Consider the following 24,152-nt stretch of genomic DNA (forward strand, 5'->3'; position numbering starts at 1 on the left):
GCGCGCTGGGGCTGTCCCTGTGCTGACGAGGCCTTCGGGCCGGCTGGTTGTACCTACGCTTCGCAAAAGAATAGGGTGCAGCCTGCCGAGCCCGGGAAAAACGCCCGCCCGCGGGGGCGGGTGCTGAAGGCGCCCGGTGGGAGAGCTTGTCGAGAGCGGTTTCCCGCTGATGCAGTTGGTCAACCATCTGCTCGACCTTCTCGCCAAAAATATTATCCCCCCGGCAAGGGACGTCAGCCAGTCTCTGCTGGGTGCGGTTGTCCAGGTCAGAGGCACGCAGCCATGAGAGCCTGCGCATCACTATACCTTGGGCCGCAGCACGAGATGCCACGTCACAGGTGTCAAAATCCCCCTGGACAGGAACTTTCTGCACGCCTTCAGCTGCCTGACCACCTCCTGATAAGGCCTGGACTGCTCCGGCGGGAGCTTATCGACCAGGTCCGTCAGCTGTTGCACATTGGTCCGCATGTGGATGCTCATATAGAGCAGGTAAGATTGGATGCGGGTCACGAGCATGGAGGATTGGTAGGCCTTCCTCCCAAATGAGTCCAGAGTGCGAGACTCCCGCCCCGGGGGCGCCGAGGCGGTATCCCTCGACCTCCGTGCCCTCTTGAGAGCAGAATCCACGACCGCTGAGTCATGGGGCAACTGGGACCGCATGAGCTCTGGGTCAGAGTGGATCCTGTACTGGGACTCTGCTTTCTTGGGAATGGTGGGGTTAGTTAGTGGTCGCACCCAGTTCCGAAGCAGCGTCTCCTTCAGGACATTGTGCAGCGGTACCGTGGAGGACTCTCTAGGTGGTGATGGATAGTCGAGGACCTCGAGCATCTCGGCCCTCGGCTCTTCCACAGAGACCACGGGAAAGGGAATGCTTATAGACATATCCCGCACAAAGGAGGCAAAGGAGGTGAGAGCTTCCTCTCCGGTGCCGGCGTGGGGTCCGAGGGAAGGCCCGTAGACTCCTCTGAGGAGAAATATCTCGGGTCCTCCTCTTCCCCCCACGAGTCCTCATCCTCGGTATCGGACATTAGCTCATGTAGCTGAGTCCGGTACCGGGCCCGGCTCGACGTCGAGGCACCAAGGTCTCGGTGTCGTCGAGCGGTGGACTCCCGCGCCGGCGGGGACGGAGCTCCCTCCATCGACGTCGACGGGGACTCCACCTGCGTGGCGGTCGAGACCGGCACCGCAAGCGGCGGCGGTGTCGACAGCCCCGGCGCCGGGCTAGAGCTCGCCGGCGCCACAGTCATCGGCGCCGGGGGCGCAAGCACCCCCGCCGGCGGCACAGCCTGGCGCATCAGCCCTTCCAGGATCCCCGGAAGGATGGCTCTGAGGCACTCGTCCAGGCCCGCTGCCGGGAAGGCGGTGGGCTGGTAAGGGTGTCGGTGCCAGAAGCTGCTGGGGGCCAGGAGACGGCACCGAGGTGCCGGAACCCCGACGCGTCGGTACCTCCACCACCGACGGAGATCTCTCCTCTCTGCGATGACGCTTCGGCGTCGACTCCTCTTCAGGGTGCACCGAGGGCTCCCGGTGACGGCGCTTCTTATCTTTTTTCCGGTGCACGTCACCGGTGCCGGAGGGCATGGAGGAGGAGGAGGTCGATCCCCCTCGGTCTCGAGGTACCGGGTCCGACAGGGTTCGGTCCCGTGGCTCACGAGTTGAGGGAGTGACCGGGGCCGACTGCCCACGCGGCCTCTCAACCCCACTCTCACCGGCGGGCCGGCGGGCCAACGGGACCTGATCTCCTGGGGTCGCTGCCATCGGTGCCGATGTCTCGGGCATCGATACCGGTACCGAAGAACCGGCCTTCGATACCGATGCTGTCGAGGTCGACGTCGAGGGGCCGGCGCAAGTTCCAAAAAGACGGTCCCGCAGAACTTGCCTCGCAACCTGAGTCCGTTTCCGGAGACCGAGACACAAAGCGCACGACTTGAGATTGTGCTCCGGCCCGAGGCACTGGAGGCACCAAGCGTGGGTGTCGGTCTGCGAGATCGGCCGGCCGCAGCGACCACACTTTTAAATCCACTCGGGACCTTCGAGGACATCGACGGAAAAATCGCGTCGGCGAAGTCAAAGTCGGCAATGGTGGCTAAAATCACACCACGAAAAATCAACCGACCGAGCGGCCACTAGGCCGCAACGTGGCGTCCCCGCTAGAAAGCGAGGGAAAAGGGGGAGCGCGTGCTCCACACGCGCAAAAAGAAATTTCTTTTTTTTTTTTTTAAAACAATACAAACAAAAAACAGAGGGAACCGAACGGTCCAAGCAACGATCCGCGTAAACGCGGTCGAAAATCCGGCGGCTGAACAGAGAGAGAGGCAAACGCACCACTCTCTCAGTCGCGGGAAAAAGTAACTGGCGGGAGCGGTCGCGCACGGGCGGGAAGGCGGCCGCGCATGCGCGGTGGGCGTGGCCTGCGTGCCGACCGTCCGCGAAGCTTCTTCCGGTTGGTGGGGGCTGCCGCGGACGTCAACCCAGTCGTGAGAACAAGCAGCCTGCTTGTCCTCGGAGAACATGCATATTCAATGGGGAAATCCTGAAAACCTGACTGGATTGTGGTCCTCGAGGACCAAGGTTGGACAACCTTGTGTAGGAGGTACACCAACCGGAAGAAGCTTCGCGGGACGGTCGGCACGCAGGCCACGCCCACCGCGCATGCGCGGCCGCCTTCCAGCCCGTGCGCGACCGCTCCCGCCAGTTGAATGACAAGCAATAAAATATGAAACACACAACTCCAAAGGGGAGGAGGGAGGGTAGGTGAGAACAATCAGCCTGCTGTCCTCGGAGAACAACTGCTACAGGTATGTATCATACCCTTTCTCCGAGGACAAGCAGGCTGCTTGTTCTCACGACTGGGGTATCCCTAGCTCTCAGGCTCACTCAAAACAATAACCCAGGTCAATTGAACCTCGCAACGGCGAGGGTACAACAGAAATTGACCTACGAAGAACAACTAACTGAGAGTGCAGCCTGACCAGAATAAATTCGGGTCCTGGAGGGTGGAGTTGGATTTACACCCCAAACAGATTCTGCAACACCGACTGCCCGAACCGACTGTCGCGTCGGGTATCCTGCTGGAGGCAGTAATGAGATGTGAATGTGTGGACAGATGACCACGTCGCAGCCTTGCAGATCTCTTCAATAGTGGCTGACTTCAAGTGGGCCACCGACGCTGCCATGGCTCTGACACTATGAGCCGTGACATGACCCTCAAGAGCCAGCCCAGCCTGGGCGTAAGTGAAGGAAATGCAATCTGCTAGCCAATTGGAGATGGTGCGTTTCCCGACAGCGACCCCTAGCCTGTTAGGGTCGAAAGAAATAAACAATTGGGCGGACTGTCTGTTGGGCTGTGTCCGCTCCAAGTAGAAGGCCAATGCTCTCTTGCAGTCCAATGTGTGCAACTGACGTTCAGCAGGGCGGGTATGCGGCCTGGGGAAGAATGTTGGCAAGACAATTGACTGGTTAAGATGGAACTCCGACACCACCTTCGGCAGGAACTTTGGGTGAGTGCGGAGCACTACTCTGTTGTGATGAAATTTTGTATATGGAGCATGAGCTACTAGGGCTTGAAGCTCACTGACCCTACGAGCTGAAGTAACTGCCACCAAGAAAATGACCTTCCAGGTCAAGTACTTCAGATGGCAGGTATGCAGTGGCTCAAAAGGAGGTTTCATCAGCTGGGTGAGGACGACATGAGATCCCATGACACAGTAGGAGGCTTGATAGGGGGCTTTGACAAAAGCAAGCCTCTCATGAATCGAACGACTAAAGGCTCTCCAGAGATGGCTTTACCTTCCACTCGATAATGGTAAGCACTAATCGCACTAAGGTGATTCCTTACTGAGTTGGTCTTGAGGCCAGACTCTGATAAGTGCAGAAGGTATTCAAGCAGGTTCTGTGCAGGGCAAGAACGAGGTTCTAGGGCCTTGCTCTCACACCAAACGACAAACCTCCTCCACTTGAAAAAGTAACTCTTTTTAGTGGAATCCTTCCTAGAGGCAAGCAAGACCCGGGAGACACCCTCAGACAGACCCAACGCAGCGAAGTCTACGCCCTCAACATCCAGGCCGTGAGAGCCAGGGATTGAAGGTTGGGGTGCAGCAACGCTCCGTCGTTCTGCGAAATGAGAGTCGGAAAACACTCCAATCTCCACGGTTCTTCGGAGGACAACTCCAGAAGAAGAGGGAACCAGATCTGACGGGGCCAAAGGGCGCTATCAGAATCATGGTGCCGCGGTCGTGCTTGAGCTTCAGTAAGGTCTTCCCCACCAAAGGTATGGGAGGATAAGCATACAGGAGGCCGGTCCCCCAATGAAGGAGAAAGGCATCTGACGCTAGCCTGCCGTGTGTCTGAAGTCTGGAACAGAACAGAGGCAGCTTGTGGTTGGTCTGAGAGGCGAAAAGATCCACCGAGGGGGTGCCCCACTCTCGGAAGATCTTGCGTACCACTCTGGAATGGAGCGACCACTCGTGCGGTTGCATGACTCTGCTCAGTCTGTCGGCCAGACTGTTGTTTACGCCTGCCAGGTACGTGGCTTGGAGAAGCATGCCGAACCGACACGCCCAACGCCACATACCGACGGCTTCCTGACACAGGGGGCGAGATCCGGTGCCCCCCTGCTTGTTGACGTAATACATTGCAACCTGATTGTCTGTCCGAATTTGGATAATTTGGCAGGACAGCCGATCTCTGAAAGCCTTCAGTGCGTTCCAGATCGCTCGGAGCTCCAGGAGGTTGATCTGCAGATCCTTTTCCTGGAGGGACCACAGACCCTGGGTGTGAAGCCCATCGACATGGGCTCCCCACTCCAGGCGAGATGCATCCGTCGTCAGCACTTTCGTGGGCTGCGGAATTTGGAATGGACGTCCCAGGGTCAAATTGGTCCGTATGGTCCACCAGAGCAGTGAAGTGCGGCAACTGGTGGAGAGGCGGATGACATCCTCTAGATTCCCAGTGGCTTGGAACCACTGGGAAGCTAGGGTCCATTGAGCAGATCTCATGTGAAGACGAGCCATGGGAGTCACATGAACTGTGGAGGCCATATGACCCAGAAGTCTCAACATCTGCCGAGCTGTGATCTGCTGAGACGCTCTGGTCTGCGAAGCCAGGGCCAAGAGATTGGTGGCCCTCGCTTCGGGAAGGTAGGCCTGAGCCGTCTGGGAATTCAGCAGCGCTCCTATGAATTCCAGAGACTGAGTTGGCTGGAGATGGGACTTTGGGTAATTTATCACAAACCCCAGCAGCTCCAGAAGCTGAATAGTGCACTGCATGGACCGGAGGGCTCCTGCCTCCGAGGTGTTCTTGACCAGCCAATCGTCGAGATATGGGAACACGTGCACTCCCAGCTTGCGTAGGTAGGCCGCTACCACCACGAGGCACTTTGTAAACACTCGTGGGGCAGAGGCGAGCCCAAAGGGCAGCACACAATACTGAAAGTGCCGTGCGCCCAGGCGGAATCTGAGATACTGTCTGTGAGCTGGCAGTATCGGGATGTGAGTGTATGCGTCCTTTAAATCCAGGGAACATAGCCAATCGTTTTTCTGAATCATTGGCAGAAGGGTGCCCAAGGAAAGCATCCTGAACTTTTCTTTGACCAGGAATTTGTTCAGGCCTCTCAGGTCTAGGATGGGACGCATCCCCCCTGTTTTCTTTTCCACAAGGAAGTACCTGGAATAGAATCCCTGCCCTTCCTGCCCGGGTGGTACGGGCTCGACCGCATTGGCGCTGAGAAGGGCGGAGAGTTCCTCTGCAAGTACCTGCTTGTGATGGGAGCTGAAAGACTGAGCTCCCGGAGGACAATTTGGAGGCAGGGAGGCCAAATTCAGGGCGTATCCGCACCGCACTATTTGGAGAACCCACTGGTCGGAGGTTATGAGAGGCCACCTTTGGTGAAAAAATCTTAACCTCCCTCCGACCGGCAGATCGTCCGGTACGGACACTTGTAGGGCGGCTATGTTCCCGTGGATCCAGTCAAAAGCCCGTCCCCGGCTTTTGCTGTGGAGGCGCAGGGGGCTGCTTAGGCGCACGCTGTTGACGAGAACGAGCGCGCTGGGGCTGTCCCTGTGCCTGACGAGGCCTTCGGGCCGGCTGGTTGTACCTACGCTTCGCAAAGAATAGGGTGCAGCCTGCCGAGCCCGGGAAAAACGCCCGCCCGCGGGGGCGGGTGCTGAAGGCGCCCGGTGGGAGAGCTTGTCGAGAGCGGTTTCCCGCTGATGCAGTTGGTCAACCATCTGCTCGACCTTCTCGCCAAAAATATTATCCCCCCGGCAAGGGACGTCAGCCAGTCTCTGCTGGGTGCGGTTGTCCAGGTCAGAGGCACGCAGCCATGAGAGCCTGCGCATCACTATACCTTGGGCCGCAGCACGAGATGCCACGTCACAGGTGTCAAAAATCCCCCTGGACAGGAACTTTCTGCACGCCTTCAGCTGCCTGACCACCTCCTGATAAGGCCTGGACTGCTCCGGCGGGAGCTTATCGACCAGGTCCGTCAGCTGTTGCACATTGGTCCGCATGTGGATGCTCATATAGAGCAGGTAAGATTGGATGCGGGTCACGAGCATGGAGGATTGGTAGGCCTTCCTCCCAAATGAGTCCAGAGTGCGAGACTCCCGCCCCGGGGGCGCCGAGGCGGTATCCCTCGAACTCCGTGCCCTCTTGAGAGCAGAATCCACGACCGCTGAGTCATGGGGCAACTGGGACCGCATGAGCTCTGGGTCAGAGTGGATCCTGTACTGGGACTCTGCTTTCTTGGGAATGGTGGGGTTAGTTAGTGGTCGCACCCAGTTCCGAAGCAGCGTCTCCTTCAGGACATTGTGCAGCGGTACCGTGGAGGACTCTCTAGGTGGTGATGGATAGTCGAGGACCTCGAGCATCTCGGCCCTCGGCTCTTCCACAGAGACCACGGGAAAGGGAATGCTTATAGACATATCCCGCACAAAGGAGGCAAAGGAGGTGAGAGCTTCCTCTCCGGTGACGGCGTGGGGTCCGAGGGAAGGCCCGTAGACTCCTCTGAGGAGAAATATCTCGGGTCCTCCTCTTCCCCCCACGAGTCCTCATCCTCGGTATCGGACATTAGCTCATGTAGCTGAGTCCGGTACCGGGCCCGGCTCGACGTCGAGGCACCAAGGTCTCGGTGTCGTCGAGCGGTGGACTCCCGCGCCGGCGGGGACGGAGCTCCCTCCATCGACGTCGACGGGGACTCCACCTGCGTGGCGGTCGAGACCGGCACCGCAAGCGGCGGCGGTGTCGACAGCCCCGGCGCCGGGCTAGAGCTCGCCGGCGCCACAGTCATCGGCGCCGGGGGCGCAAGCACCCCCGACGCCGGCACAGCCTGGCGCATCAGCCCTTCCAGGATCCCCGGAAGGATGGCTCTGAGGCACTCGTCCAGGCCCGCTGCCGGGAAAGGCGGTGGGGCTGGTAAGGGTGTCGGTGCCAGAAGCTGCTGGGGGCCAGGAGACGGCACCGAGGTGCCGGAACCCCGACGCGTCGGTACCTCCACCACCGACGGAGATCTCTCCTCTCTGCGATGACGCTTCGGCGTCGACTCCTCTTCAGGGTGCACCGAGGGCTCCCGGTGACGGCGCTTCTTATCTTTTTTCCGGTGCACGTCACCGGTGCCGGAGGGCATGGAGGAGGAGGAGGTCGATCCCCCTCGGTCTCGAGGTACCGGGTCCGACAGGGTTCGGTCCCGTGGCTCACGAGTTGAGGGAGTGACCGGGGCCGACTGCCCACGCGGCCTCTCAACCCCACTCTCACCGGCGGGCCGGCGGGCCAACGGGACCTGATCTCCTGGGGTCGCTGCCATCGGTGCCGATGTCTCGGGCATCGATACCGGTACCGAAGAACCGGCCTTCGATACCGATGCTGTCGAGGTCGACGTCGAGGGGCCGGCGCAAGTTCCAAAAAGACGGTCCCGCAGAACTTGCCTCGCAACCTGAGTCCGTTTCCGGAGACCGAGACACAAAGCGCACGACTTGAGATTGTGCTCCGGCCCGAGGCACTGGAGGCACCAAGCGTGGGTGTCGGTCTGCGAGATCGGCCGGCCGCAGCGACCACACTTTTTAAATCCACTCGGGACCTTCGAGGACATCGACGGAAAAAATCGCGTCGGCGAAGTCAAAGTCGGCAATGGTGGCTAAAATCACACCACGAAAAATCAACCGACCGAGCGGCCACTAGGCCGCAACGTGGCGTCCCCGCTAGAAAGCGAGGGAAAGGGGGAGCGCGTGCTCCACACGCGCAAAAAGAAATTTCTTTTTTTTTTTTTAAAACAATACAAACAAAAAACAGAGGGAACCGAACGGTCCAAGCAACGATCCGCGTAAACGCGGTCGAAAATCCGGCGGCTGAACAGAGAGAGAGGCAAACGCACCACTCTCTCAGTCGCGGGAAAAAAGTAACTGGCGGGAGCGGTCGCGCACGGGCGGGAAGGCGGCCGCGCATGCGCGGTGGGCGTGGCCTGCGTGCCGACCGTCCCGCGAAGCTTCTTCCGGTTGGTGGGGGCTGCCGCGGACGTCAACCCAGTCGTGAGAACAAGCAGCCTGCTTGTCCTCGGAGAACATGCATATTCAATGGGGAAATCCTGAAAACCTGACTGGATTGTGGTCCTCGAGGACCAAGGTTGGACAACCCTTGTGTAGGAGGTACAAAAGCAGTTCTTGTGTAGGACAGGAAAAGGGATCTAGTGCCTTGCCCTCACACCAGATGGCAAACCATCTCCACTTAAAAGAGTAACACTTCTTAGTGGAATCTTTTCTGGAAGTCAGTAAGATGCGAAAGACACCCTTCAAGTATTCAAATTCTACGTTCTCAACATCCAAGCCGTGAGAGCTAGGGATAGGACGCTGGGATGCAGAAGGGAACCCTCACTCCGTGTGATGAGGGTCGGAAGACACTCCAATCTCCACAGTTCTTTGCAGGACAACTCCAGAAGAAGAGGGAATCAGATCTGCTTCAGCCAGTAAGGAGAGATGATCATGGTTCCGTGATCTTGCTTGAGTTTCAGCAAAGTCTTCTCTATGAGGGGTATTGGGGGATATACATACAGAAGGACCTTCCCCCTAAAGAAAGAGAAGAGCATCTGACACTAGTTTGCCATGTGATTTGAGCCTGGAACAGAACTGAGAAGCCTTGTTGAGATGAGTGGCAAAAAGATCCACTGAGGGAGTGCCCCACGCTCAGAAGATCTTGTGGGCTATGCCCATATTGAGAGACCACTTGTGTGGTTGCAGCGCCCTACTCAGTCTGTCCGCCAGGCTGTTGTGTTTCTCAGGCAAGCATGTGGCTCAGAGGTCCATTTCGTGAAAGAGGGCCCACCGCCACATCCCCACTGCTTCCTGACACAAGTAGAATCTCGTACTCCCGTTTGTTCACGCAGAACATCGCAACTTGGTTGTCAGTTTGAATAAGAACAATTTGGTTCTAAAGATGATCCCTGAAAGCCTTTAGAGCATTCCAGATTGCCCTAAGCTCGAGGAGGTTGATGTGAAGTTGAGTCTCCTGAGCAGACTACTTGCCTTACTACTACTACTACTTATTTCTAAAGCGCTACTAGACATACGCAGCGCTGTACACTTGAACATGAAGAGACAGCCCCTGCTCGACAGAGCTTACAATCTAATTAGGACAGACAGACAGAACAAACAAGAGATAAGGGAATATTAAAGTGAGGATGATAAAATAAGGGTTCTGAACAAAGTGAATAAGGGTTAGGCGTTAAAAGCAGCATCAAAAAGGTGGGCTTTTAGCTTAGATTTGAAGACGGCCAGAGATGGAGCTTGACGTACCGGCTCAGGAAGTCTATTCCAGGCATATGGTGCAGCAAGATAAAAGGAACAGAGTCTAGAGTTAGCAGTGGAGGAGAAGGGTGCAGATTTTACCCAGTGAACGGAGTTCCCGGAAAGGAATATAGGGAGAGATGAGAGTGGAGAGGTACTGAGGAGCTGCAGAGTGAGTGCACTTATAGGTCAATAAGAGGAGTTTGAACTGTATGTGGAAACATATAGGAAGCTAGTGAAATGACTTGAGGAGAGGGCTAATATGAGCATAATGACACTGGCGAAATATTAGTCGTGCAGCAGAATTTTGAACATATTGAAGAGGAGAGAGATGGCTAAGTGGGAGACCTGTAAGAAGCAAGTTGCAATAGTCTAAGCGAGAGGTGATAAGAGTGTGGATGAGGGTTCTGGTAGTGTGCTCAGAAAGGAAAGGGCGAATTTTGCTGATATTATAGAGAAAGAAACGACAGGTTTTAGCAGTCTGCTGAATATGTGCAGAGAGGGAGGAGTAGAAGATGACCCCAAGGTTACGAGCTGAAGAGACAGGAAGGATGAGAGTGTTATCCACAGAAATAGAGAATGGGGGAGGAGGCGAGGTTGGTTTAGGGGGAAAGATGAGAAGCTCAGTCTTGGTCATGTTTAGTTTCAGATGGCGCTGAGACATCCAGGCAGCAATGTCAGACAGGCAGGCTGATACTTTGCTGCCTGGATTTCAGCTGAGATTTCTGGTGTGAAGAAGTAGATTTGGGAGTCATCAGCATAAAGATGATACTGAAAACCATGGGATGAGAGCAGAGTACCAAGGGAATAAATATAGATGGAGAAAAGAAGAGGTCCCAGGACATATCCCTGAGGTACACCAACTGATAGTGGGATAGAAGTAGAGGAGGATCCACTAGAGTATACGCTAAAGGTACACTGGGAGAGATAAGAAGAAAACCAGGAAAGAACAGAGCCCTGAAATCCAAGCGAGGACAGCATATCAAGGAGTAGGCTGTGATCAACAGTGTCAAAAGCAGCAGACAGATCGAAAAGGATGAGGATAGAATAGAGACCTTTGGATCTGGCCAGGAACAGATCATTAGAGACTTTAGCAAGCGTTGTTTCAGTTGAATGAAGGGGGAGAAAGCCAGATTGAAGTGGATCAAGAATAGCTTGAGATGAAAGAAAGTCAAGGCAACGGCGGTGAACAGCACGTTCAAGTATCTTGGATAGGAAAGGGAGGAGGGCGATGGGGCGATAGTTGGAAGGACAGGTAGGGTCCAATTAAGGTTTTTTAAGGAGGGGTGGAGGTGAAGGCACTTTAAGGAGAGAGTTCAGTGTGGCAAAGAGACGTCGAGGGTTTGAACCAAGAGAATTTGTCAACGGGATGTAAAAGTCCTGTTTGGCAAGTAAAAGAGCAGACTGGAAGGAGGTCAGCAAAAATTTGAAATGTATGAAGTTAGCATGAGCATGAGATTTCAGCCAAAGGCGTTCGGCAGAGCGGGCACAGGAACATAGGTAGCGGATTCTAGAGGTCAGCCAAGGCTGGGGTTTGGTACGTTTTACAGAACGGGGGAATGGGAGGAGCAAGAGTATCCAGAGCAGAGGAGAGAATAGTATTATAGGAAGAGACAGCCTCATTGACAGACTTGGATAGCATAGTGGTAGAGGAGAGATTAGAAACATTAGAGGACAGAGTAGAAGGGTTAATAGCCTGAAGATTCCTAAATGTATTGGTTAAGATTGGACGGGACTGGGGAGGAGGGTGTTTAAGTGTGAAAGTTATCAGATGATGGTCAGAGAGGGGAAGAGTTGAGGCACAGAAACTGGAGAGTGAGCAGTTTGAGGAGAGGATAAGATCAAGACAGTGGCCATTCTGGTGAGCGGGGGCAGTGAAGCACAGTTGAAGATTGAAAGAGGATGTTAAAGCAAGAAACTGCGAAGCATAAGAGTCAGAGGGATGTGAAGCCCATCTACACGAGCTCCTCAACCTGTGGTAAACACCTTCCAGGGTGGTGGAATTTGGAACGGTAGTCCCAGAGTCAAACTGAACCAAATTGTCCACTAGAGAAAGGCATGAGTCAACTCTGGGGGAATCTGGATGACATCCGCTAGATTCCCAGCTGCCCAAGACCACTGGGAAGCTAGAGTCCACTAAGCCTTCTCTCAAGTAGAGGTGTGCCATGGGAGTGGCACGCACTGTTGAAGTCATGTGGCCCATCAATGTCAACATTTGCTGAGCTGAAACCTGCTTGCTGCTGCATTCATGCGAGGCCAGCAACACCAAGGTATCCACCCTCGCTTGTGGAAGAAAAAGCCTGAGCTAGCACTGCATCCAGCAGGGCCCTTATGTACTCTAACTGGCAAACTGGATGAAGGTAGAACTTGGGGTAGTTGATGACAATCCCTATTAGATCCAACACCTGAACAGAAAGGCACACTGACTCTGTCGACCCTTTCTGTGATGTGCTCTTATCAGCCAATTGTACAAGTAGGAAAACACATACACCCCCAGTCTATGTAGATACAATGCAACTACCGCTAGACATTTGGTCTCACATCAACTCCCAGGGTATTCACCAAACGGAAGAATGCAATACTGGTAGTAGTGTTTCCCCACAGAAAATCAAATAAACTTCCTGTGGCTGGGAAGTACCAAATGTGGGTATAAGAATCCTTTAAGTCCAGAGAGAAGTCAACAGTTTGCCTGAATCATGGGTAAAAGGGTGACCAGGGAAAGCATCCTAAACCTCTCTCTGACTAGGAATTTGTTCAGGGCCCTTAGGTCTAGGATGGGACGGAAAGCGAATGCTACATACCTGTAGAAGGTATTCTCCGAGGACAGCAGGCTGATTGTTCTCACTGATGGGTGACATCCACGGCAGCCCCTCCAATTGGAATCTTCACTAGCAAAAGCCTTTCCAAGCCCTCGCGCGCCGATGCGCATGCGCGGCCGTCTTCCCGCCCAAAACCAACTCGTGCCGGCCAGTCTCATATGTAGCAAGACAAAGAGAAGGGAAGACACAACTACAAAAGGGGAGGCGAGCGGGTTTGTGAGAACAATCAGCCTGCTGTCCTCGGAGAATACCTTCTACAGGTATGTAGCATTCGCTTTCCCCGAGGACAAGCAAGCTGCTTGTTCTCTCTGATGGGGTATCCCTAGCCCCCAGGCTCACTCAAAACAACAACCATGGTCAATTGGGCCTCGCAACGGCGAGGACATAACTGAGATTGACCTAACAATTTATTCAACTAACAGAGTGCAGCCTGGAACAGAATAAACATGGGCCTAGGGGGGTGGAGTTGGATTCTAAACCCCGAACAGATTCTGAAGCACTGACTGCCCGAACCGAATGTCGCGTCGGGTATCCTGCTGCAGGCAGTAATGAGATGTGAATGTGTGGACAGATGACCACGTCGCAGCTTTGCAAATCTCTTCAATAGTGGCTGACTTCAAGTCGGCTACCGACGCTGCCATGGCACTAACATTATGAGCCGTGACATGACCCTCAAGAGCCAGCCCAGCCTGGGCGTAAGTGAAGGAAATGCAATCTGCTAGCCAATTGGATATGGTGCGTTTCCCCACAGCCACTCCCCTCCTGTTGGGATCAAAAGAAACAAACAATTGGGCGGACTGTCTTTGGGTTGTGTCCGCTCCAGATAGAAGGCCAATGCTCTCTTGCAGTCCAATGTGTGCAGCTGACGTTCAGCAGGGCAGGAATGAGGACGGGGAAAAAATGTTGGCAAGACAATTGACTGGTTCAGATGGAACTCCGACACAACCTTTGGCAAGAACTTAGGGTGAGTGCGGAGGAGTACTCTGTTGTGATGAAATTTTGTGTAAGGGGCCTGAAGCTCACTGACTCTACGAGCTGAAGTAACTGCCAGCAAGAAAATGACCTTCCAGGTCAAGTACTTCAGATGGCAGGAATTCAGTGGCTCAAAAGGAGGTTTCATCAGCTGGGTGAAAATGACATTGAGATCCCATGACACTGTAGGAGGTTTGACAGGGGGCTTTGACAAAAGCAAACCTCTCATGAAGCGAACAACTAAAGGCTGTCCTGAGATCGGCTTACCTACCACACGGTAATGGTATGCACTGATTGCACTAAGGTGAACCCTTACAGAGTTGGTCTTGAGACCAGACTCAGACAAGTGCAGAAGGTATTCAAGCAGGGTCTGTGTAGGACAAGAGCGAGGATCTAGGGCCTTGCTGTCACACCAGACGGCAAACCTCCTCCATAGAAAGAAGTAACTCCTCTTAGTGGAATCTTTCCTGGAAGCAAGCAAGATGCGGGAGACACCCTCTGACAGACCCAAAGAGGCAAAGTCTACGCTCTCAACATCCAGGCCGTGAGAGCCAGAGACTGGAGGTTGGGATGCAGAAGCGCCCCTTCGTCCTGTGTGATGAGGGTCGGAAAACAGTCCAATCTCCACGGTTCTTCGGAGGACAACTCCAGAAGAAGAGGGAACCAGATCTGACGCGGCCAAAAAGGAGCAATCAGAATCATGGTGCCTCGGTCTTGCTTGAGTTTCAACAAAGTCTTCCCCACCAGAGGTATGGGAGGATAAGCATACAGCAGACCCTCCCCCCAGTCCAGGAGGAAGGCATCCGATGCCAGTCTGCCGTGGGCCTGAAGCCTGGAACAGAACTGAGGGACTTTGTGGTTGGCTCGAGATGCGAAAAGATCTACCAAGGGGGTGTAACACACCTGGAAGATCTGACGCACTACATGGGAATTGAGCGACCACTCGTGAGGTTGCATAATCCTGCTCAACCTGACGGCCAGACTGTTGTTTACGCCTGCCAGATATGTGGCTTGGAGCACCATGCCGTGACGGCGAGCCCAGAGCCACATGCTGACGGCCTCCTGACACAGGGGGCGAGATCCGGTGCCCCCCTGCTTGTTGATGTAATACATGGCAACCTGGTTGTCTGTCTGAATTTGGATAATTTGGTGGGACAGCCGATCTCTGAAAGCCTTCAGAGCGTTCCAGACCGCTCGTAACTCCAGAAGATTGATCTGCAGATCGCGTTCCTGGAGGGACCAGCTTCCCTGGGTGTGAAGCCCATCGACATGAGCTCCCCACCCCAGGAGAGACGCATCCGTCGTCAGCACTTTTTGTGGCTGAGGAATTTGGAAAGGACGTCCCAGAGTCAAATTGGACCAAATCGTCCACCAATACAGGGATTTGAGAAAACTCGTGGACAGGTGGATCACGTCTTCTAGATCCCCAGCAGCCTGAAACCACTGGGAAGCTAGGGTCCATTGAGCAGATCTCATGTGAAGGCGGGCCATGGGAGTCACATGAACTGTGGAGGCCATGTGGCCCAGCAATCTCAACATCTGCCGAGCTGTGATCTGCTGGGACGCTCGCACTCGCGAGACGAGGGACAACAAGTTGTTGGCTCTCGCCTCTGGGAGATAGGCACGAGCCGTCCGAGAATCCAGCAGAGCTCCTATGAATTCGAGTTTCTGCACTGGGAGAAGGTGGGACTTGGGATAATTTATCACAAACCCCAGTAGCTCCAGGAGGCGAATAGTCATCTGCATGGACTGTAGAGCTCCTGCCTCGGTTGTGTTCTTCACCAGCCAATCGTCGAGATATGGGAACACGTGTACCCCCAAGTCTGCGAAGTGCTGCTGCTACTACAGCCAAGCACTTCGTGAACACTCTGGGCGCAGAGGCGAGCCCAAAGGGTAGCACACAGTACTGGAAGTGACGTGTGCCCAGCTGAAATCGCAGATACTGTCTGTGAGCTGGCAGTATCGGGATGCGAGTGTAGGCGTCCTTCAAGTCCAGAGAGCATAGCCAATCGTTTTCCTGAATCATGGGAAGAAGGGTGCCCAGGGAAAGCATCCTGAACTTTTCTTTGACCAGATATTTGTTCAGGGCCCTTAGGTCTAGGATGGGACGCATCCCCCCTGTTTTCTTTTCCACAAGGAAGTACCTGGAATAGAATCCCAACCCTTCCTGCCCGGATGGCACGGGCTCGACCGCATTGGCGCTGAGAAGGGCGGAGAGTTCCTCTGCAAGTACCTGCTTGTGTTGGAAGCTGTAAGACTGAGCTCCCGGTGGACAATTTGGAGGCTTTGAGGCCAAATTGAGGGTGTATCCTTGCCGGACTATTTGGAGAACCCACTGATCGGAGGTTATGAGAGGCCACCTTTGGTGAAAAACTTTCTACCTCCCTCCAACCGGTAGGTCGCCCGGCACTGACACTTGGATGTCGGCTATGCTCTGCTGGAGCCAGTCAAAAGCTCGTCCCTTGCTTTTGCTAGGGAGCCGAGGGGCCTTGCTGAGGCGCACGCTGCTGACGAGAGCGAGCGCGCTGGGGCTTAGCCTGGGCCGCAGGCTGTCGAGAAGGAGGATTGTACCTACACTTACCAGAAGAGTAGGGAACAGTCTTCCTTCCCCCCAAAAATCGTCTACCTGTAGAGGTAGAAGCTGAAGGCTGCCGGCGGGAGAACTTGTCGAAAGCGGTATCCCGCTGGTGGAGCTGCTCTACCACCTGTTCGACCTTCTCTCCAAAAATATTATCCGCACGGCAAGGCGAGTCCGCAATCCGCTGCTGGATCCTATTCTCCAGGTCGGAGGCACGCAGCCATGAGAGCCTGCGCATCACCACACCTTGAGCAGCGGCCCTGGACGCAACATCAAAGGTGTCATACACCCCTCTGGCCAGGAATTTTCTGCATGCCTTCAGCTGCCTGACCACCTCCTGAAATGGCTTGGCTTGCTCAGGAGAGAGCTTATCCCACCAAGCCCGCCAGCTGCCGCACATTATTCCGCATATGTATGCTCGTGTAGAGCTGGTAGGACTGGATTTTGGCCACGAGCATAGAAGAATGGTAGGCCTTCCTCCCAAAGGAGTCTAAGGTTCTAGAGTCCTTGCCCGGGGGCGCCGAAGCATGCTCCCTAGAACTCTTAGCCTTCTTTAGGGCCAGATCCACAACTCCAGAGTCGTGAGGCAACTGAGTGCGCATCAGCTCTGGGTCCCCATGGATCCGGTACTGGGACTCGATCTTCTTGGGAATGTGGGGATTACTTAATGGCTTGGTCCAGTTCGTCAGCAATGTCTTTTTGAGGACATGATGCATGGGTACTGTGGACGCTTCCTTAGGTGGAGAAGGATAGTCCAGGAGCTCAAACAATTCAGCCCTGGGCTCGTCCTCCACAACCACTGGGAAGGGGATGGCCGTAGACATCTCCCGGACAAAGGCCGCAAAAGACAGACTCTCGGGAGAAGAAAGCTGCCTTTCAGGGGAGGGAGTGGGATCAGAAGGAAGACCATCAGACTCCTCGACAGAGAAATATCTGATGTCCTCCTCCTCCCACGAGGCCTCACCATCGGTATCAGACACAAGTTCACGGACCTGTGTCTGAAGCCGTGCCCGGCTCGACTCCGTGGAACCACGGCCACGGTGGGAGCGTCGAGAGGTAGACTCCCTCGCCCGCACCGGCGAAGCTCCCTCCGCCGACGTCGTCGGGGAGCCTTCCTGGGATGCGACCGCAGTCGGTACCGCAAGCGGCACCGATGTCGGAGACCTCACCCCGGGCAAGGGGCCAGCCGGCGCCTCACTCGACAGTACCGGTGGCGCAAGCACCCCCGGTACCGGAGGGGAAGGGCGCAACAGCTCTCCCAGGATCTCTGGGAGGACGGCCCGGAGACTCTCGTGTAGAGCGGCTGTGGAGAAAGATGTGGAAGCCGATGCAGGCGTCGATGTCAGAGTCTGTTCCGGGCGTGGAGGCTGTTCCGGGCTGTCCATAGTGGAGTGCATCGACACCTCTTGAACAGAGGGTGAGCGGTCCTCTCGGTGCCGATGCCTACTGGGTGCCGACTCCCTCGGCAACCCAGAGCTCGCGGTGCCGATACGGGAAGGGGACCGATGTCGATGCTTCTTCGACTTTTTGGAACGAAGCATGTCACCAGAGCTTCCCGGCACCGACGAGGAGTACGTAGAATCCAGCCGTCGCTTCCTTGGGGCCGAGGCCGAAGAAGGTTGGTCTCGGGGGGGGGGGGGGGGGGGCTGTACCGCAGGAGCCCTCAGGGTAGGGGGAGACCCACCCGAAGGCTCACCGCCACCAGCAGGGTAATGGACAGCCCTCACCTGCACTCCAGTCGAAGCACCACCGTCCGACGACATCAGCAGAAGTGGAGGTCCCAGTACCACCGACGCTGATGCAGCCTTCCGATGTCTCAGCCCCGATGCAGAGGGTCGATGCCTCGATGCACTCGATGCAGTCGCGGCCGAGGATGGAGGTCTGGACGCTGTCGACGTCGATGCACTCGATACTCCCGGTGCCGATGCCGACGAAGAGCCCGAGAACAAAACGTTCCACTGGGCCAATCTCGCTACCTGAGTCTGCTTTTGTAAAAGGGCGCACAGACTACAGGCCTGCGGGTGGTGCCCAGCCCCCAGACACTGAAGACACGACGCGTGCCTGTCAGTGAGCGAGATTACCCGGGCGCACTGGGTGCACTTCTTGAAGCCGCTGGGAGACTTCGATGACATGGGCGGAAAAATCACGCCGGCGAGATTAAAACTCGTGATTGCGTAAGGCACCAAAAAGAGGGGGAGAAAAAATACGACCCGAGGCCTCAAAAGGGCCTACCCTGAAGACGAAAAGAAACTTACCGGGGCAAAACTTGAAAATAGAGGAAAGGGAAAAAGACCGAAAAGGTCTTCTTCCGAAATCCTTTTTTTTTTGTAGCGAAAAGTCAAAGAGACGCGCGAGGTCAACTTAAGGGGCGCGAACGGCGTAACACGACCGTACCGAGCGCAGACAAAAGAAGACTGGCCGGCACGAGCTGGTTTCGGGCGGGAAGATGGCCGCGCATGCGCGGTGCGCATCGGCGCACGAGGGCTAGCAAATGCTTTTACTAGTGAAGATTTCGATTGGAGGGGCTGCCGTGGACGTCACCCATCAGTGAGAACAAGCAGCCTGCTTGTCCTCGGAGAATCTTCCTATCTTTAAATACCTGGAATAGAATTCCTTACCTTCTTCCCCAGATGGCATGGGTTTAACTGCACTGGCCTCTAGAAGGGTGGAGGTTTCCTCTACAAGTAGTTGCTTGTGCTGAGAACTTATGTAAGATGCTTTCAGTGGGCAATTTGGTGGTGTCTGACGCCAATTCAGGGTGTAACCGAGATGGACTATTTGAAGAACCCATTAGTTGGAAGTTACAAGGGCCTCCTGTGATGGTAAAAATTTAGCCTTCTCCTACTGATAAGCCATCCGGGATGATTACTTGGAGTGCATTTATGCTCTTCTGCAGCTAGTCAAAAGCATATTCCCTGGTTTGACTGGGTATCCAGCTGGGACTTCTGGGGACAGGGTTGGCGAGGCCTGAGAAGCCTAGGTACAGCGAGAAGGAGGCAGAAACCTACACCTCAGAGTAGTAGGGTTGTTGCCTAGGCCTACTTGGAAATCTTCTAGTGGAAGATGAAGCAGAAGGAGGGTGCCAGTATGCTTCTTGATGCATTCAGCAACCTCTTCCACTTTATCTCCAAACAGATTGTCCTCTTGGCACGGCATGGAACGTCAGCAAGTCTCTCTGAACTGTTGGTTCCAGGTCAGAGACACGCAGCCATGAGAGTCTGTGCATCCCCATACCCATGGCGGAGAGTCTGGACACAACATCAAAAGTATCATAAGTGCCCCGTTTAGGTATGTTCTACACCCCATCTGCTTATTGGCCAGCTGGCAAAGGTCTGCAGCCTGATCTTCAGGGAGAGAATCCGCAAGACTCAGGTGTACTGTTTACCAAAGACTCCAAGTATAGGCTTGTGTAGAGCTGGTAGGACTGGATGCAGGAAACAGGCATCAAGACCTGAAAAGTTTTCCTCCTAAACAAACCCAAGGTTCTAGCCTCTCTACTGGGGGGGTGGGGAGAGAAGAACAAAGCATGAGATTTGGTACAGTAACCCCTTCCTTAAGAGGTGAGTTCTAGCCCAAGATATTCAACATCTCTGCCCTGGGCTCCTCCTCCGTCTCAAACTTAAATGGGAGGGCAGCAGCCATCTCCTTTATAAACCCAGTGAGCGTGTCCCTCAGGAGGGGATTTTCATCTCTCTTGAGGTGGGGAGTGATCAGAGGGTATTCCACAGGACTCCTCCTCAGAGAAGTAATGTGGATCCTCCTCCGATTCCCAGGAGTGGTCTCAATCAGACTTTTCAGGATTTTCATATACAGCTGAATGGGTCTGCACCAACCATAGCCCAGTGCATCTATGCCCAAGCCCCAAAGTACAGACCTACTCTTGGACTCCAAAGAAGCTTCCTCCCCCGAAGTCGAGAGCAGTACTGTATGCGACAATGTCAACATTGATATCCTTCAAGGAGCCAGCATCGAGTATCCCTGCACTGACATCAATGGAGTCTCAGTGAGGGGGCTGGGGCTGTTCCACCGATGGTGCAAACGCCCTCAATGTCTGTGCGGTGTACTCCTGCAGCAACTGCACCAGCTCCTCTCTGAGTAGGGTCCAGAACCGCTCACCAAAGGTGGGCATCGGCAATGGCAGGGGACCCAGGAGAGAGGCAGCCTGAGAAATTGCTGGTGTCTAACAGGATGCAGGACTTGCACACCAGCAGCTCTTCGAAATAGAGGGAGCGCTCCTCTCGGTACTGGTGTTTCCTGGGTATCAGTGATTCCGATGCCCCAGTACTCCTGATACCGTGCACTGAGGAGGACCAGTGCTTATGCTTCTTGGGTTACCCCAAAGCATAGTGTTCTGGTCCCTTGGTGTCGACGAGGACGACATCAAACCTGCACACATCCTCGGTATCTAATCTGATGCTGGTCAGTCCTGGGGCTTGCTATCAGTGCCCAATGTAAAGGCAGGTGGAGGTCTCCTCAATGCCGGTGCACTCCCAGTGGATATAGAAGTCTTAGCGGCCATGATGGTTGATGCTTCCAGTGCCGATGTTGATGTATTGGCCTTCGAGGAGCCAAAAAACTACTCCTGCGGAACCTTCCGCACCCACTGAGTTCTCAACTGCATTTTTAAACAGAGAGAATATGAATTAGGCTTGTGGTCAGGTCCAAGGCACCCGATGCACCAAGCACGCAGGTCCATGACAGAAATCACCCAACTACATTGGGTGGACCTTTTGAAAAGCCATTGGGGGTTTTCTGAGACATCAAAAAAGAACTGCAGTTAAATTCAACTTCTCAATATTGAGCTCTCAAAAAAAGGCAACATTCCAATTGAGGTTGGGGTTGTGGCCTAACCAGCCCAGCCAGTCGTGAAAAAGAAAGCAAATTTTAAAATGTCACAAAGAATTGAAAGAAAAGGGGGGGGGGGGGGGGGCCAAAGAACTGGAAAATCAAAAAGGCATAAATAACCCATATAGGAAGGCACTCGCAAGAGAAAAAAATATATGCAAAGAAAGGAGAAAACAAAGTGCATCTTTCCTGCTCTGTGGAAAAACTAAAACTGAGGTACCCGTGCTTGTGTGGCGAGCGGGAAGGCACCAGCGCATACACAGTGGGACGCTGCTAGTAGCTTCTACATTACTCGCTAGTTGGTGTCCCTGCTGGGCTCTGTCGGATGATGTCACCCAGCTGTGAGAATATGAAGGCCTGCTTATCCTCAGAGAATATAATTATACCATGGTTGTTTGGAATTATAACTACCATGCTGTGCAAAGTACTCTAGTATCTGCTGTTAAGCAATGTATTACTGTTTTGCGTAGGCTTCTCTGATGAATTACTGGGAGCAGAAAACATTCATACCACCTCTGAGTTGAATTGCCACTCAGTGCCGATTTCTCCATGCCTCAGCTACTGTCCTCATAACTCCAGGGATCCTCTGGGTCTCTCATTGTGATTTAAAAAAAATATATATATTTTTTTTTTCACTTTGTTACCATTTTGTCTCTACCGCCTCTTCCAGAAGGGCTTTCTAGACATCTACCATGATCTCAACTCCTTCCGCTGAAAAGGTGTGTTCTTTTTGCATTTAATACCGTTTAGATATTTAAAAGTCTGTATTACATTCCCCCCTCCCATCTCCCCTCTTTTCTAGGTGAACACATCAAGACTTCTAGTTTCATTTAATAGGACTATTGGTACAGATCCTGAAACTAATTTGGTTGCCTTTCCTTGGACTATTTCTAACCTCTTTATATCCCTTCTGAGACATGGCCTCCAGAACTAAACACAGTACTCTAGGTGAGGCCACATCAATGGCCTGCAAAGAGGTATTATCACTGCCTTATTCCTTTTGGTTATGCCTCTTTCTGATACCTCTTTGCACCCAATGGCTGTCTCTTCTGGTCAGTACATATTGACTCCTCACCAACTTATAAAATTCCAGTTTTCTCCAGAACCAACATGGTTTCAGGAACTTAACACTGCAGAATTTTAATAATAGGAGCAAAAAGGACAGAACATTAAAAAGTAGTTTTTTTAAGATGTGGACATCCCTGAGTGAAAAGTAGAGTGAAAGATGAGAATGCTCAGCTTTGAGAATGCTGAGTGAAAAGCTGAGAAAGCTCAGAATGAAAGCTGAGTGAATAGCAAACTCTTACCTGTAGCAGAGACGCTGGTTATAGCAGCAGCACTGGTTAAAGGGAGCACTGGATTTACCGTCAATGTGGTAGCTGTACTACTCACAAGGCTTGGTGTGGTAGCCACCTAGAGGTCAGAAGTTAAAAATATCAGAAAAATGACCCCAAAAGAGATTTATCCTTTTCAAACTAGACTAGGCCTTCAGGTTCAATCAACTCAATCTTTCCTCTAAAGCAAATATATAAACAAAAGATAGACAGTTTGCTTCCACCAGTCTTTACAGCAGTCTATATATCACATATCAAGCACCAAGAAGTAGAATCTGTCTATTAGTGACCAATGGGAGGTACTTGGCCCCTAAGTTGCCCTACTGGCATGAGCATTTGCTGTTTCCAGCAGTCATGTGGGCTGAAAGGAAGCTCTATATGATTGGAGATCAATAGCTCACATAGCTTAAAGAATGCGGCCATGCAGTTGGACCTGAGAGAGAATGTTTTCACTGGGTGACAGCAAGTAAAGACATTTTTCAGTAGTGCTCCTGAGTCTATCCCTGTGAGCCTTACATCATGACCTTATTCTAAAAAGTTTATCCACCAAAAAAAAATTATGCATTTATAGCCTTAAACGTGTTTGAAAGCTTTCATCATATCCCTTTTTTCTTCTATTTCCTCTATGTATACATAGTTAAGTTTTAAAATAAAAAGCATTTATTGAAAATAAGGTGATTGTACTTCCTGGATAAGTATCAGGACACTGTTTTTTATCTTTCAAAATGTAGATGGACCATAAGAACAATCCTTTTTTTGTAGGCATTTAGTGCACACAGATCTAACTGCTAATAATGCCTGAACCAGCAAAAGGGGAGCCATTTGAGTTTACCCTTAGTCCTACAGTACACATGTGTAAGCTCATGTACTGTGAAGCTTTTAGCTTTGTTAGTAGATTATTTCTCATTTTTCTATGCTGTCTCTTCCCAAGAGCCCCAATGTGGTATATAGCATTAAAATTACTACAATACCTCAATTCACAGTATAAACAAAAACAAATTAAATTCTAATCACCTAAAAGCAATACAAAACAGATTTTTCAGTGCTTCAAAAAGAGGACGACTTAACAGGAAGATCAATATATGAACAGGGCCTGTTTCTAGTCACCATTAACACCAACATGTACTTCCAAGCAACGCCCGATTTGAAGGCGGCAAAGAACAAACTTGGGCATGTCTTTGCAAATTAATATATAAGCAAGGAATTTCTATCCCATTAAAGGATATATACATTTTAACGTCAAGAAGACTGACCTCTGGCAAAGAACAGAGAGGAAGTGCATTGTACACTTCTTGCTGGTAAAGCCACACCAAACCAAATAAAACTTCTCGTGCTAAAATTAGCTGCCTTTTCCCTCACTTATGTTAAACTAGCCATTAAGCCCGTAAAAACGGGCGAGTATTGCAGCCCTCCTCTCTCCCCTGGCCTCACCCCGTCCACCGATCCCTCCCCCCCCCCCCATATCCAGCGACCCTCCCCTTTCTCTTGACCTCCTCCCCTCCCCCCATGTCAAGCAACCCTCCTCTGTGCCCTGCTCTCACCCCGTCCAGCAACCATGGCCTCTCCCCCCATGTCCAGCTACCTTCATCGCCACCGCTCCCTCCCCTCTCCATGCTGGGCCCTCTGCACTGACCTGACAGCGCCTCTCACCTCCGTGTGAAAGCGCTACAGGCAGCAGCAGATTGCTCTGCTGCCGCCTGCAGTGCTTCAACGCGGAGGTGAGAGGCGCTGTCACGTCAGTGCAGGGAGCCCGATACGGAGGGGGTGGAGGGTGGAGGTTGTTTTGCGCGATGTTCCTTTCCAGGCGGTGTCCGACAATTCGACTCCGTTT

At 53.2% G+C, this 24,152-nt stretch overlaps 1 protein-coding gene across 2 annotated transcripts in view; it reads right to left on the reverse strand.

Annotated features, from left to right (window-relative positions):
- POU2F1 (POU class 2 homeobox 1) overlaps window positions 1-24,152 on the reverse strand; it is a 419,716-nt gene that overhangs the window by 106,247 nt on the left and 289,317 nt on the right. For both annotated transcript variants that reach the window (XM_030203955.1, XM_030203956.1), the window contains exon 13: window positions 22,295-22,400. In XM_030203955.1, the coding sequence (XP_030059815.1) occupies window positions 22,295-22,400 (106 nt within the window). The remainder of the gene's footprint in view (window positions 1-22,294; window positions 22,401-24,152) is intronic.

Source organism: Microcaecilia unicolor, chromosome 5 (assembly GCF_901765095.1).
Source record: "Microcaecilia unicolor chromosome 5, aMicUni1.1, whole genome shotgun sequence".
In the NCBI taxonomy this organism is placed as follows: domain Eukaryota; kingdom Metazoa; phylum Chordata; class Amphibia; order Gymnophiona; family Siphonopidae; genus Microcaecilia; species Microcaecilia unicolor.